This window comes from Microchirus variegatus (genome assembly GCF_963457635.1).
Source record: "Microchirus variegatus genome assembly, chromosome: 19".
Classification (NCBI taxonomy): domain Eukaryota; kingdom Metazoa; phylum Chordata; class Actinopteri; order Pleuronectiformes; family Soleidae; genus Microchirus; species Microchirus variegatus.
Window position 1 is genome coordinate 8,504,180 of NC_139820.1, and position 15,983 is coordinate 8,520,162.

At 41.3% G+C, this 15,983-nt stretch overlaps 1 protein-coding gene across 2 annotated transcripts in view; it reads left to right on the forward strand.

Annotated features, from left to right (window-relative positions):
* pnpla6 (patatin-like phospholipase domain containing 6) overlaps nt 1-15,983 on the forward strand; it is a 31,045-nt gene that overhangs the window by 4,168 nt on the left and 10,894 nt on the right. For both annotated transcript variants that reach the window (XM_083906303.1, XM_083906304.1), the window contains exons 2-29: nt 652-740; nt 2,219-2,272; nt 3,089-3,176; nt 3,284-3,366; nt 3,497-3,588; nt 3,681-3,821; nt 3,965-4,124; nt 4,236-4,316; nt 5,000-5,128; nt 5,306-5,386; nt 6,404-6,539; nt 6,688-6,762; nt 7,074-7,174; nt 9,138-9,323; nt 10,181-10,258; nt 10,785-10,990; nt 11,121-11,252; nt 12,144-12,267; nt 12,498-12,611; nt 12,703-12,778; nt 12,859-13,005; nt 13,138-13,201; nt 13,338-13,506; nt 13,614-13,796; nt 13,917-14,035; nt 14,717-14,873; nt 14,998-15,114; nt 15,699-15,768. In XM_083906303.1, the coding sequence (XP_083762429.1) occupies nt 693-740; nt 2,219-2,272; nt 3,089-3,176; nt 3,284-3,366; nt 3,497-3,588; nt 3,681-3,821; nt 3,965-4,124; nt 4,236-4,316; nt 5,000-5,128; nt 5,306-5,386; nt 6,404-6,539; nt 6,688-6,762; nt 7,074-7,174; nt 9,138-9,323; nt 10,181-10,258; nt 10,785-10,990; nt 11,121-11,252; nt 12,144-12,267; nt 12,498-12,611; nt 12,703-12,778; nt 12,859-13,005; nt 13,138-13,201; nt 13,338-13,506; nt 13,614-13,796; nt 13,917-14,035; nt 14,717-14,873; nt 14,998-15,114; nt 15,699-15,768 (3,211 nt within the window). In that variant the 5' untranslated portion in view covers nt 652-692. The remainder of the gene's footprint in view (nt 1-651; nt 741-2,218; nt 2,273-3,088; nt 3,177-3,283; nt 3,367-3,496; nt 3,589-3,680; nt 3,822-3,964; nt 4,125-4,235; nt 4,317-4,999; nt 5,129-5,305; nt 5,387-6,403; nt 6,540-6,687; nt 6,763-7,073; nt 7,175-9,137; nt 9,324-10,180; nt 10,259-10,784; nt 10,991-11,120; nt 11,253-12,143; nt 12,268-12,497; nt 12,612-12,702; nt 12,779-12,858; nt 13,006-13,137; nt 13,202-13,337; nt 13,507-13,613; nt 13,797-13,916; nt 14,036-14,716; nt 14,874-14,997; nt 15,115-15,698; nt 15,769-15,983) is intronic.

Here is a 15,983-nt window from a genome sequence, read left to right on the forward strand (position 1 = left end):
GACGTAGAGACAGAAGAAAGAGACCAGGAACAGATAAACAACAACTGTGTCAAGTTATAAATGTATACAGGACATATAACCACTGTTGTTATTTTCACTTGGCATTGGCAAGTGGCATCAAATGATTGACACAGTAAGAGGATCACCCCACTGGATCGTCTTACCATCTGTATGGATTGGGTTTTTATCTGTTATACAGAGAGCATGTTGTGCTTTGTGTGTGTATGTGTGTGAGGCAGGGGCAAAGGTCTGGACCAGTTCGTTCAACTTTTAAAACCAAAACTCAAGCAAACATTTGGCCAGGTGTTGGGCAGTGGCCCCCACAGACTGTACTGATTCCTGAGATGTGGGTGAATTCAGGAATGTCAATCGTGTATGTACACGAGGGAGGGGAGGCATGTTTTCACCTGTTAGAGGCACTTTTCACATTATGCCATAGTAGGGAATATACATGTTGTAATGAGACAATCAAAATTAACAATCGTTTGTCATGATAACAGTGCAATGGAGCTAGCAGGATAACACAATGGCCCTGAAAGTGAAGGAGCTCATTCTTGACAGCTATCCATTTTTTTTACGATTGTGTGTTTTCCTGCTGTGGAAGGTCAATATATCTTTGTACAGTGTTTTCACATTGGTCTTTGTTTTCAGTGGCCGTTGATGGACCATCCTTATGAAGAAACAGGGTTACAATGGGACAGAACACCTCGAGACAAGAGGTCCAAGAAGACACGGTCGAGGTTGGTTTGTTCACTGTATACATTTTTTTTGTGATAAAACCTTGGTGTAAATGTAGATATACAAGTTTACCATTATGTGTTGGTAAGTGGATCAATGGTTTAGGTAACGCAACATAACCAGAAGTTTCATAGTGCCAATGCAGATGATGCAGACCTGCTCAGGCTTTGACGGGGGAGACGTTCACCCTGTTGTAAGTTGATGTACCATCACCATAATTTGAATTGAGCTATTATTGTGATTTATATTAGCACATGAAACTGCTGTCCAAAGGCCTGTCCTGCCAAACTTTGAGATGTACTTTTCACACTTTGTTGTGCCCCTCTTGAAGCCTAGCGTGTCAGTCTAACGTGTGTCTCTGTTTGCACAAGCTGCCTGCACTCACCATCTGTCAGCCCTATTGTCAATCTCCCCAGTGTCCTTCTTGGCTTTTTTTTTTTACTGCTTAACAACCCCCAGCTCCTCACCTACTAATCAATAACCTCCGATAACAAACATGCAATCCCATTGGCTATTCTGCCATATGACTAAAACCTTTTACTCCCACAACAATATGTAAGCTTATCTTGACCACAGAATTTTTACACTCCCTTCACTCACTCATGCTGTTTTGCAGATTAAAGAAGTGCTCCACTCAGCTCTTTATCATTAGGTTGTGTTTTGGAAGTCAATGTCAGTCAAAAGTCCATTTCCTTCCAGATCTTGAATATAGATATACTATTTTCTTTCTCCTTTGTCTTTCTTGCATCCTTTAATGCATATTTCTGACAGACTCTACCAGTGTCATCAAGAATCTCAATCCCTTGGATAAATTCGAAGTTACAAGAGCTCTCTTTAAATTCACCCAAGGATCAAACACTTTTATTCAATTTCAGTCAACGGTGCTCTCATCAGGGCATGCAGAATCCTGAGACTTAGTAACGGTCAAAGCTGGGAAGCCCTTCATGCTGTACTCTTTCTAACAGGCTTTTTTCCACAGCAGACATGTTGACATGTCACAGCAGGAAACGTACATGTGTTACTGATAAAATGAGCAGTGGCTCTGTTCTGTTCAGATAAATCCATACAGTTTGACAAAGATCCTTTATGCACCCTGAAACAGAGGCAGCTAAATTGAACTTGATTATCATTCATTTGATTATTTACGCCTATGCTTATCTGATGGTGACCTGTCAAAATGTCTGCCACAACAAATGTCTGTCAAGTGCAAAGTGGAAAGTAGAGGCAGGGAAGTTTCGAGAAGGCCAGATAAGATCTTTATACCCTTCTCTCCTGCCCTTACGTAATGCCATAATTCCCACATTTCTTTACATTTCAGTGGAATTAAAGTCCTTGGCTTACATGTAATTTCAGTTTTACTGTACAAGGTAGCAGTCAGTGGGTAAAACATTTGTGCTAATACCTTTTGGTTGCAGATATTGCGAAATGTTTTTATCCCCATAGATAAGTATCATGTACCTGTGTTTTTCTTTCACATTAGGAAGGGCTTGATAACATCAAGACGTTTGTGGAGGAGGAACTACAGACGAGCATGGTGAGTGTGCAGTGTGAGCTTTCGTTGAGAAAACTATCGCAGTGCCCGTAGGAAGTGTGTATTCCTATCATGGGAAGCTGAAGAAGATTTTTCGGAACGTAAAGGCTAACATAATACAAACACTGTTGTGGCTGACAGTCACAACAGCTAGCTACGCTAATGTTAATCGAAAATGAAAACATTTGCGTTGTGCCTAATGAGGTTGCACAGTGTTTGTATTATGTTAGCCGTACGCTAATGCTAATCATATCCTCGCTAGCTAACCTTTGGAAACGGGTTCGCCAAGTTAGCCGCAGAGTAGTAGCATGCTAATGGACGCCTCGTCGTATCAGTATAACACCATGTTCTGCGGTGAACCGTGTGAAAATGTCTCACCCACCGTGAGGACAGACTCTTCACTCCCACCTCCCTGCTCCAGACAGCACAGCTGCTGCTGATGAGCTGCTGCCTGCCTGGTGTAGCGTGATAAATCAGCGAAAGTGCAGCATGATAAATCAGCAAAATTAAAATTCCTCCAAAAAATTTGAAAATTAAGGATGCACACCATCGGGCCATGCTCAACCCATATCCAAAGTCTTCAATATGCCCGTCACAGCCAGACAGACACAGACGCAACTTGCTTTATAGATAAATGTGTAATTGCATGTTTGGTTATGCTAGCACCAGCAGAGCATGTTATTACCGTCATACATGTTTAAGTAAGAATGTAAGAAAATGTTATTTTGTTCACTAACCCTAACCCGCAAGTCAAAAAGCATTTTTTTTAAAACTTATAATTGACAACTTGACCCTCCTTTTTTGTTCTTATATCTTCAGATGTTGGGGATATTGATTGGCGCAGGCATTGTCATAGTTGTCATTGCCATCCTCATATTCTTCATCTGGAGGAGGATCAAGCTACGGAGTCAGTTAACATTGAGATGCATTTCTCACTTCTCAAAAAAAAACACATAATGATTGTCGTGAAAAATGAGATCTCACTAATTTGTCGTCGTGTTTTATATCCCGCAGATCTAGAGGCTCAGGAGGCGCCCAAATACCGCTTCCGCAAGAGGGACAAAGTCATGTTCTACGGGCGAAAGATTATGCGCCAAGTGAGTGTGTTAACACCTTATTGTTTTATGTGCTGGCTCTGACTCAGAGTGAGTCATATGTCATATCTTCCTTTCTATGGTAAATATTACAACACTGGAATAATGTTTAATCCAATGTGTTTCGCAACAGGTCTCCCAGTCTACCTCTTCCCTGGTGGGTACTTCCTCGTCCTCGCGACCACGCCTCAAGAAGAAGCAGAAGATGCTCAACATTGCCAAAAAGTACATGAAAACTCCTTCACTGGCACGACTAGCTTGTGGTCAGCACATTATTCTGCGTGTTTATCTAATCTCACTATCTCTCATGTGTGTAGTATCCTGCGCTTCAAGAAGGAGGTGCCCACTCTTCAGGCTAAGGAGCCCCCACCCTCAGTGCTGGAAGCAGACCTCACAGAATTCGATGTGGCCAACTCACACCTCCCCTCTGAGGTGCTCTACATGCTCAAAAATGTCCGGTAGGTTTATTCTCTATCTGATGTTTGAATAAACGGACGAGGATGCCAGATCAGTGCTTTTTGTGACAAACCACGCATGTGCACATGAGCAGGTGTTGGTTTACCTCCAAACAACCTCACCTCTCTTTTGTCCTTTACTGCAGTGTGCTGGGTCACTTTGAGAAGCCCCTCTTCCTGGAGCTGTGTAAGCACATGGTGTTTGTGCGGTTCCAACAAGGGGAGTATGTGTTCAGGCCGGGCCAGCCTGACAGCAGCATCTATGTGGTGCAGGACGGGAAACTTGAATTGTGCCTTACTCAAACGGTACGCAAGCATGTGTGTGTTAGGCTTGACCTGTACCACTAAGTCTAAAAGTTGTAGCTCAAGTTCGAATAGAAACAATATCAGTTACCTGATGTGTTTTCTGTTTTCTAGGATGGCAAAGAAAGTGTGGTGAAGGAGGTTTTCCCAGGAGACAGCGTCCACAGCCTCCTCAGCATCCTGGATGTCATCACAGTAGGTCACACTCTCTTCACGATACTCACACAGAGGATGCTGCATCACATCTGTCCATAAAAATAAATAATGAACATTTCTGGTTCTGTCCATGAAGAAAGAAATGCAAATGTAGGTCCCATAAAAGTAACGTTGCTATATGAACACTATTCAACACTTTGCCCCTGTACACCTGATTTATTTCTCAAAATATTACATTTCGATTTATTGCTAAGGTAGAGTAGAGGCTCCCTGGCTCCCCTTGATTTTTTTTCTCTGTCTCGCTGTCACTCAAGCTGAAACACATACAAATTGACAATGGACACATATGCACGATGTCAAACATGCTTGGTAATCAAAAACTTAAGAAACAAGCATGACAACGTTTAATATATATACAGTATAAGATAAATATTTTCTGCCAAAAGACACCAGGATATGATTTTTCTACTAGGACTACTAAAGGACTACAATTCTCACTGTGACAGTGGTACAGCAGACAAGGTCGCCTTATCCATATATCTCTTGTTTTCTTTTGTCAAAACAAAGTTTTGGCTGTTGTATTTTTACAGTATGAAACATAATAAATATGTAAGTCTGAAAAAAACATCGGTCGGCAACATTGGTCCCTAATTGTACTGAGGAAATGTTTTAAAATGAGTATAATTCAGTGTAAAACAAATCTGTGACATGTTTGTGTTCAGGGTCATCAGAGGCCTTACAAAACAGTGTCAGCGCGGGCAGCAGAGGTTTCCACTGTTCTCCGATTACCTGTCGAGGCCTTCCTTTCTATATTTGAGAAGTACCCTGAGAGCCTTGTGCGAGTAGTACAGGTGAGGTTTATATTTAATTGTGTTTTTTTGTTGTTTTGTTCTGTAGCTTTACAGATGAAAGATCATGCCATCACACATGGGCATATAAACCTAAGATGGTTTATTATATGTTGTGTGTCTGTTTGAATGTGATACGCAAAATGACTCTCCCTCTGCTGTATCTTTTCTTTTTTTCAGATTATCATGGTTCGTCTCCAAAGAGTAACTGTTCTAGCCCTGCACAACTATCTGGGACTCACCAATGAGCTCTTCAGCCATGTGAGTTTAACACACACACACACACACACACACACACTTGTGGGTTTGGCATTTTTTTGGAATCATTAGTAGCTCACCCACACTCACACAAACAAAACTTTTTGCCCCACACAAATCTCATTGCCCACCTTGTACTATGGGAAAAATTCTAATTGTGATTTGTCTGACAAATATTGAGATTGTATTGCCGTTTGACAGAATATTTAAAAGTTTTGACCTTCAGTTCAGTATTCTGTGTAGTGCTGGGCGATATGGACTAAAAATAAAATGTCTATTTATTTTTATTTTTTTACTACTAAACTACTAAAAACAAAAAAAATATTCATATGATGTTCTATATGTAAATTCATGACATTTTACACACATACGCAGTGTTTCAGTGTCAGTTAATTAAAATATTTTGAATAGGTCCTCCATGACTGTAGCACAGTCAGTTCGGCACTGTTCGACTTGATCCTTGTGTCGGAGGTCTCCGGAGCAAAGACTCAGTAAACATACAGCGGTAGCTCGCCGCTTGCGATCAACGGTGCTGTCCCGCTACTGCCTTTTGTTGAAATGGGCTTTAAAGAAACTTTGCAGCGTGCAGTCACTTTTTCCATGTCTGTCGCCACAAACCTAAACGAGTTCCAAATCACTCGCACTCGTTTACTGTAGCCATGTTATGTGTGCATCGGTGTGCATGTCCGGAGGGGAAACAAGTAGGAGGGGTTTCGCACGGAAGCTCCCGAGGGCAAAAGGTGCGCTGTAGTAATAGGAGGAAATAATCAATGTTTTTATTTTTTTAAATCGTCCGATTTAAAAAAAAATCGAATTAATCGATAAAATCGATATATCGCGCAGGACTAATTCCGTGTATTAACGGTTAGACATTTATCAATACAATAACACATAAAACGTTTGCATTGAGATGGAACAATTGTTGGTTTGACAACTTTACTAATTGCGTTGTTTCACATTGTGATTTCGATGTGAAAACAATTCATTGTTCAGCCCTCACCACTTACACTTGTTTCATAGGAAATGCAGCCCTCGCGGTTGCCGCCTCAGGCACCTCATCCATCTCGCACCAGTCCCATCCGCCATGGCAAGCGATTTGGCAGCCTGACAGTCCCCGAGGAACATCGAGACGCTGCTGTTAAGGGTGAAACTGCAGGTCAGGCGCAAAATAACGAGATTCTAAAGAAATTATAGGTTATTGTTTCTCAAATGATGAAATGCTACCTCAAAGCTCGGCGTGATCTTGACTGTACGGTTCTGTGCTTGGCTGCTTGCTGAAAGCTCTGCGTTTGGTGTTTTTACAGGAGGAGAACAAGGGAAGGATGGAGCAGCAGTGCCGACTCTGAGCAGGACTATCTCTATGCCAGTGGACATTGCTGGTAAAGGAACTTCTGTTTTCATTAACATTGTCTCACTGCTCTACACTTTTACCAATTATCTGTTATTTTAAGAAAGTGGGAAACCCAGCACTAATGTCATACCTACAGCTCAGTACAAAACATTGCATTTACTTACTCTTTGGACATATTCACATCAGTCACGATAGAAGTCTATTTTAAAAAGTAATGAAGCTTCTTATATTGATTTGGCTTAAATCTATCCCCTTGTGTTCCCTCATAAAAAAGAGTCAAATTTAAGATGTTTCTTCTAAACACAGCTGAATGTTGTCTGTAATGTAATGTCTGTGCAGGTATGCAGAAAGGTGTGAGGTCAGACTTTGACATGGCATACGAACGAGGACGGATCTCTCTTTCTGCAGAGGATGGCAACACTCCACCCACCTTCACTCGGGTCAGTACACCGCAAATTAGATTAGACTGATGTTATTGATTTTTTGACATAGATTTAAAGGCGCCATATGTAAGGATGTGGCCAAAAACGGTTACTACACTCAAATTCAAACGACAGAGGTCTTTTAGGTTTCATTTTCTCAGCCTTTGTAGCTCAGCAGGGATTAAAACTAACTTTTTTCACCACCGTCCCGGAAACGTCCCGAAAAACATTTTGAACGGTCCCGAATCGTCCTGAATCGTCCCGAAAATCTTTTTTTTACATTTTGAGTTGTTACTTACTAGTAATAAAAACACAATACATTATGTTGATAATAAATAATATATTTATTTCCAGACTAGATTTGTTGTGTTGTAGATGACAACAAACACACTCAGTCACAGAACTGTGGTCTACCGGACCCTCTGCCACTACGCCACCATTTAGTGACTGCATTTAGTGGGTTGTAGTCGTCATGAGAAGGGCCATGCATTGAGATTGCATGAGGCTGTCAAAATTACTCAAAAATGACTTTTGAAAAAACACAAATATTAGAATATCTGTATTTGCGCATGATATCAATGACGCGCGCATCTGGTGTGCGCTGCATCCGCTGCATCTGGGGGCTTTAAATCAGCCAGACTGTCAGGTGATGACAGCATGACATCAATAACAGGACGAACTAATACAACCAGACATAACTACTTGTAGATGTTCTCTCTCTCTCTCTCTCTCTCTCTCTCTCTCTCTCTCTCTCTCTCTCTCTCTCTCTCTTTCTCTCTCTCTCTCTCTCTCTCTCTCTCTCTCTCTCTCCCTCCCTCTCTCTCTCTCTCTCTCTCTCTCTCTCTCTCTCTCTCTCTCTCTCTCTCTCTCTCTCTCTCTCTCTCTCTCTCTCTCTGCGCATACTGGTTTAGAGACTTTCCAGTGTTTAACCGGTGTTGTTCCACAGTGAACTCGCTCTGTTTCGACCGCCGAATTATCGGCGCATCCCTAAATATAACATCTTTATTGACAAGAAAGATGTAACCGTAATAATGACGCACTTGATAGTGTGACTTGAGTTTCAATCGGCACCTGGACATTCACTGCGCTGATTACATGGGGGCGCATGCGCTCTTGTTCTCCGGTATAGAAAAAGCCGTGGTGTATAAAAAAATCTATTTTAAATAAATAAACAAGCAACGCTAAGCCTGGCGGGGCTTCATTCAGCGATTGAAACAAACATGTCAACATTAATGAAATGTTTACATGCAGTACGGGCACGCAAAGCAGACAGCAGCGCAGCGGCTCGAGCAGCGCAGAGCAGCAGTCTCTGCGTCTCACTAAACACAAACATGAGCGCGCAGACATTTACCTTTTCACATAAGTGTTTCCCACCGACCGTGAACCCGTTCTGGTTCACAGAAAGTGTTGAAAACTTAAACAGAAAAATTTAGTCAGTCAAAATTCTCTTTCGTCCCGTGGTCGTCCCGAGAGAGAATATTGATCGTCCCGATGACAATTAATGACGTCCCCGGGACGACGGGACGGTGTTAATTTTAATCCCTGCAGCTCAGACATAACTGGCAACCCGACTGACTGCAATGATTGGTATATGGCGGTAGGTGGCGCCACATGCCAAAACATGATTGACAAAACATAAACATGTTTTTTTTTTAATGCAAATATGTTGGCTGTACTGTTGTTGTTGGTGAGTTCAGTTTGTTATATGAATATTATTCCTGAGTCTCTGTGAATTATTAGGAGGATTTTACGGTCAGTTGCTTTAGATTTACGTAATGCACCATTAATGATAATTGCACCGACTAAAGTGTCAATTGAGAAGTTTCCCAGTGGTGGGTGAGTAAAAACAATCTTGCGTCCATTTATTTGCTTCTCACTGTGTGATATTAAAGTTTCTCAAAAAACACATAATTTAGATATTTGCAATCGAAAGCAAAGGTTTTGTACTAAAACTGCAATTTCTTTATGTACATTATTTCAGTCTGTGTCCCAGGAACAGAAGGAGAGGAAGGTGACGGTAGATGAAGTCCCCTCAGGGATCTACTTGTATCCAGAAGAAGAGCCAGGAGCGGACAACATTTTTACACCGTTATCCAGCCGATCCAATTCCACCGCTGCTCTGTTTGAGGAAGCGCAGAAAGAAGTCCTCAAACTCATGAAGATTGAGGTTTGTCCTGAAAAATACTGGGACTATTAAAGCTCAATCAGTGAACTGATGTAATTTAACCTAAGCTTTTTGTTTGTATGAGCCAATGGAGAGTTAAATGCAGAGAAATTATTGTGTCAAATGTGTGAAATTATTGTGTTTAAATGTTTTCCCTGATCATAACATTTTTTCAGCTGCTTCAACTGGCAAATCAACAAAGTAAAGCGGGGTCATACATGCAGTTAGTCCTCCAACTACATACTATACTCTATTTACTGTAGAGCTCATGGATGAAGAAATCATTAGCTCATTACTCTTTTGTTGTTGTTGCATCAATGAGCCCATTGTCACAAATCTCTCTGCGGCGTCTTTTGACACATTATGATGTGAAAGCAGGTCAGACACTGCCCTGGAGAAGCTGCACTGTCTGTAAATGATGAGGGGAGTGAAGGCGGCAGCATTAAAACATGGTCTCTTAAAAGCTGAGACATGGTTTGAAAAGAAAAAAAAAAAAAAAAAAATTAATTGCATCTGCAGGCTTTTTAGAGTCGTAAATCCACTGGATAACACTGTGGTGACAAAACATTCTGTCTTTGCCCCTGTGCTGTGAAATTGCACTCGTGTATTAGATGGATCATGTGGTAAACCCTGTTTCTGCTGCCTGAATTGCAACATGTAATCTTTCAACACATGAAGTTTGAGTAACTAGCTCACATTACTGTTTTTGAAATGTATGTCACATCTAGCGGAGGAACAACAGTGAATGAGGACATTTCATTTATTTTGTTCATACACTTCCCTTTGTAACCTCTCTCTCTCTCTCTCTCTCTCTCTCTCTCTCTCTCTCTCTCTCTCTCTCTCTCTCTTCTTCAACCCAGGATCCATCTTTATTAAATGGAAGAGTGACACTGCACCAGGCGAAAGCTGGAACTGTCTTGGCGAGACAGGGAGACCAGGTAGTTCACACACTAGAACCCGAGAATATGGAGTCCCTTCAGCTGCAGAAATGACAGAAGCAGTGAAATTGAGGGGGAAAAAAAGTTTTTAAGATTCCAAACTACTCAGAAAAAGGATTTAAAAAAAGAAACAATACAGAGTTATGCCACTTTCAGCCACTTTATTAGTTACACAGCACACTTACTTACAACTTAAAAAGTTGTTGATCATTCAGATGGCCTTCTGCATGACTTGGTTGAAAAAAAAAAAGGGTTACCAACAACAACAGAAATAGGAATTGGTTTTAGAGAATGAAAGAGTTCTGCATCCCAGATATGACTAGTTTATTTTTTTGTGTAGATGTTTTTCTTTGTTAAATGCACTATTTAAAAGTTCATTTCATGTCAAATTTTATACATTTTGCAAAAGAAAAAAGAGAGAAATCTGAAAATCAGATGCACTTCATTGGGCAGTCGTGTACAGCAGTAATCTAGTGTTCTGGTAAATTCAGTTGTGGTTTACCTCCTCCCCTTTTCTGTCCATAAGGATGTGAGTCTGCACTTTGTCCTGTCTGGTTGTCTTCACGTCTACCAGCGGATGATCAACAAACAGGAGGATGTCTGCTTGTTCGTGACCCACACAGGGGAGATGGTGGGTCAACTCGCTGTGCTCACTGGAGAACCCCTCATCTTCACCATCAAGGCCCTTCGAGACTGTACTTACCTCAAAATCTCCAAGTCGGATTTCTATGAGTAAGACCATCATCTTGTTTTTATGCAGACGTACAACCACATGTATTTATCAATTACAGACATTCATCCACTGTTTGAAGTATAAATCTCACCCAAGTCCTGTGTCTGTGCTGTGTGTTGCCACCTGCAGGATTATGAGGGAGCAGCCCAGTGTGGTGCTGAGTGCAGCTCACACGATGGCTGTTCGCATGTCTCCTTTTGTCAGGCAAATGGACTTTGCTATTGACTGGATGGCTGTGGAGGCAGGCAGAGCCCTCTATAGGTAGGCTGAACACTGTAGTTGAGCTTCCACTTAATTGCAACAATACTGTGATGCAGCAGAGTGAAGTATTTATAAAGAAACTTTCCCCCCAAAAAATCATTCTGAAATACAACCGACTTTTAATTTGAAAAGTGCTGGTTGAGTTTATGCATGGATGAACAGTAAACAAGACTTTTATTGTGAAAACTATTAAAGAAAACTATTATCTTGTAAGTCGCTCCGATTTCTGCGCATGTGACGCATGTGACGACTCCTGAATTGTCACAGTTTACAAGCACTGTGGGGAATTGTTTGAAGTATTACATTTTATAATTTAATACATTTTTTGGTTTCGCATGCAGCTACAGCTGAATGTATGCACGCAGTAGTAGCTCGACTCCTAATAAGATTATATGGATGTGTTAGTCCAGGTTTGAGACATTTGATTTAGTACCATTTCAATCAAAGTAAAGTATGTATGAAGAAGCTAATTATTGTGTGTTTTCCCCCCCAAAAACATTCTGAAATAATGTAAGCAACAGACTCTTAATTTGAAAAGTGCAGGTTGAGTTTATGCATGGATGAACAGTAAATGAGACTTTTATTGTGAAAACTATTAAAGAAAACTATTATCTTGGAAGTCGCTCCGACATCTCAGCGTGACGAGCTAAGCTTAGCTTAGCTTAGTGCTTTAATATTAGACATTTTTTGGTATAGCATTCAGCTACGGCTGAATGTATACACGCATTTGTAGCTCAACTCCTAATCGGATTGTATGGGTTAGGCCAGCTTAGTACAAATTCAATCACATTAACATGTTTACGTGCATTTTAAAGGTCTGGTTTTAGTCGTGTTGTTTTTCAGTATCAGGTAAACATAATGTGTGATGTTTTTCTCTCCTTACATCTCCAGACAAGATGACAAGTCAGACTGCACCTATATTGTTCTGAATGGACGTCTGCGTTCGGTCATCCGCAAAGCAAATGGCAAGAAAGAGCTAGTTGGGGAATATGGCAGAGGAGACCTCATTGGAGTGGTGAGAACAAGGCTCTTTCCCTTCTGAATGCTCTTGTCTTTCTAATGTCCCACACATAAAAAAGAACCAGCTTAAAATTGGCTTTATTTTCACACCTTCAGCAGAAACCACTGCATGTGGTGCAGTTTTTGATGAATGGTTAATACACTTAGTAAAATCATGCATAGTTTATTACTTATTTTAGTGACTAAAATAAGAAATGCAATAATTGTTCCTTTTTTATTCTCAAGGTGGAGGCCTTGACCAAGCAGCCAAGAGCCACCACTGTCCATGCAGTGAGAGACACAGAGCTGGTCAAACTGCCCGAGGGAACACTGAACAATATCAAAAGACGATATCCTCAAGTAAGTGACTTAATTGGTGAAATCTTCTTTGTCTAAATGGCGGGTTGTTTACAGAATAGATTACATTTTTTTTCTTGTTGTCTTTGTGTAGGTTGTGACACGACTGATCCACTTATTAGGGCAAGAGATTCTGAGGAACCTGCAGCAGGGTCGTGGGCCATTTTCAGGTGAGCTGGGATTACTATTATGGATTTTCATCAGTTGCAGTATTGTACTGTGTAGCTCACACTGCGTCTCTGTGTTTTAGGCTCGGCCTTGAGTCTGCCCAGCATGACAGCAGGAACAGATGTAACCAATCCAGCCAGCAACCTCTCTACTGTGGCCGTGCTGCCTGTCGGCGAAGTGCCCATCAGTGCGTTCAACCTGGAGCTCAGCCATGCCCTCCGTGCCATTGGTAGGCCAGCATTTATTCAATATTGTCAAAAACAGCCCTTTTTTATGTCATATACCATTTTTTATTTTTTGTCATTGCTAACCTTTTTTAATATTCATATGTTCATGCACTGCTTCTTATGGACATTTCCAGGCCCCACTCTGCTTTTAACCAGTGACATCATAAGAGAACGTTTGGGGGCTTCTGCTTTGGACAGGTCAGTGTAACAATAAGAGAGTCCTGATCAAGACACATTGTGAAAGTCTCCTCATTTTAATGAAAGTTAATTCATTCTCAGTTATTGTATGTGCATGTTTTGTTGAATTGCTCCTCAACGTCTTGTGTCCTTGCAGTATCCACGAGTATCGTCTGTCCGGCTGGCTGGCCCAGCAGGAGGACATCAATCGAATTGTCCTCTACCAGACTGACAACAGCATGACCCCGTGGACTCAGCGCTGCATACGGCAGGCTGACTGCATCCTCATCGTTGGCCTGGGAGACCAGGAACCTACCCTGGGAGAGGTGTGTGTTTGTGTTGTGTGCACCAAAGTAACAATTTACCTTTTTACGATACCAGCAAGACACAATGACGGTCTTCTTCTTGCCTCCGATTCCATATTGTCCACCAGTTGGAGCAGATGCTGGAGAACACAGCTGTGCGTGCTCTGAAGCAGTTAATCCTTCTGCACAGAGAGGATGGACCCAGCCCGTCGAGGACGGTCGAGTGGCTTAACATGCGTAGCTGGTGCTCTGGCCATCTTCACCTCAAGTGTCCTCGCAGGGTTTTCTCCAGACGTAGCCCCAGCAAACTGGTACAAATCAAGCACTTTAGCTTTTTTTAAGTACCGCATACAATGTACAGTATTGATACATTTTAAGGAAAAAGTGATGCCATCTCTGTATTTTTATGTGCATTTCCTGTCTTTGATCAGAGGGATGTATATGAAAAAGTGTTTGAGAAAACGGCAGACAGGCACAGCGATTTCTCTCGGCTGGCCCGGGTCCTGACTGGAAACAGCATTGCCCTGGTGCTGGGAGGAGGTGGAGCGAGGTGAGAACAGTTTACCCTAACTTGCTTCTCTGACATGTCTAGAAACACTATGTAATCAGAGCCTATATCTATTGACCAGCGCTGCAACTAACGATTATTTTTCGTAATAGATTAATCTGTCGATTTTTTTCTTGATGAATCGTTTGGCCCATAAAATGTCAGAAAATATTGATCAGTGTTTGTCAAACCTGGTCATGTTTAAGTGCCGCGACACCGGAGTCCAGGCACCATTTACCAGTTACCTCCATTAGCTGCATTAGCTCCTTTAGCGCTGTTAGTGTTAGTGTCTGTTTATTAAACGAAAAGAGCAGCACTACAAATAACCAGCATACCTGTGTACTGTGTATGTGTGCCTCTGTTTTTCAAGTTTAGCGTTACTTTAGAGGCTCATTTTAACAATCCGGAGTCACGTAAACATGATGTCACACGCGTCTTTTTCCGGTCAGTCGTCATGGAAAGTGGTGTCATGCGTTAACGGCGTTAACCGCCGCTATCGTGTTAACGTGCCCAGCACTACCACAAACCAAAATTATTCAGCTTTAATGATTTCTTTGTTATGTGGAGCTTTTTTGCATTTACTCAGATATTAGTAGCTTAAAGGTTACTCTTCTGTACACCATCTGAATTAAATGGCTTGTGTTCCTGTGTGGGTGTTTAATTTGTTTGTTTGTCCTTGTGCAGAGGCTGCTCTCATGTGGGTGTGATCAAAGCAATGGAGGAAGCAGGGATTCCTATCGACATAGTGGGTGGGACCTCAATTGGCTCCTTCATTGGTGCACTGTACGCTGAGGAGAGGAGCGCTGTCAGAACCAAACAGAGAGCTAGAGAGTGGGCCAAGGTAAGATATACATCTGCGGCCAGTGTTCAGTGGTTTTAAGATTACTGTTTTAACTCCTAAAATGAAAATATGACAACAATCAATGGCAAAAAAGTAAAAAAAAGCAAATTCCTCTTGTTTTTAGGCAATGAACTCCGTTTTTAAAACAGTCCTGGACCTGACATATCCCATCACTTCCATGTTCTCTGGCTCTGCTTTCAACACCAGCATCTACAAGGTGTTTCAGGACAAGCAAGCTGAGGTAAGAGACTGACTTTATTCACCACTACCGTTCAAAAGTTTGGGGTCACTTAGAAAGGTCCTTATTTTTGAAGGAAAAGCACTTTTTTTCAATGACTATAACATTAAATGAATCAGAAATACACTATATGCATTGTTAATGTGATAAACGACTATTTTAGCTGCAAACGTCTGGTTTTTAATGGAATATGTACATAGGTGTATAGAGGCCCATTTCCAGCAACCATCTCTCCAGTGTTACTTTTCAAATTAAAAGTCGGTTGTATTTCAGAATTATTTTTTTGGGGGAAAGTTTCTTTATAAATACTTCACTTTGCTGCATCACAATGGTACATTGTGTTTGCTAATCACGTTAGAAGGCTATTGGATGATTAGAAAACCCTCAAAACAGTTTTATTTCTAATCTTGTCAATGTCTTGACTATATTTTCTTATCATTTTGCAACTCTTGATGAATAAAAGTGTGACTTTTAATGGAAAACCCCAACAAATTATATAGGTGACCCCAAACCTTTGAACGGTAGTGTACATCTGTCCGAATGAATCAAGTAAATGACACCGAAACAAAAATATCTGTGTCCGTCAGGATCTGTGGCTGCCATATTTTAACGTCACTACAGACATCACAGCCTCAGCCATGCGTGTTCATCAGGATGGTGAGTGACAGCTGCGCCGTCTGCTCTCCTACAATACTATATAGTACTTTGATTACCTTAAAATGCTATATTGTCTTAGGATGGTACATTTGCATGCTACATTCATTTTATAATAGTTTTCAGTATAGTAAGATAATTTGATGTTTATCACGCATACAGTACAACACAGAGGGCATGAGTGTTTGTGCAAGTCTTTCTCAATATTTAATACAACT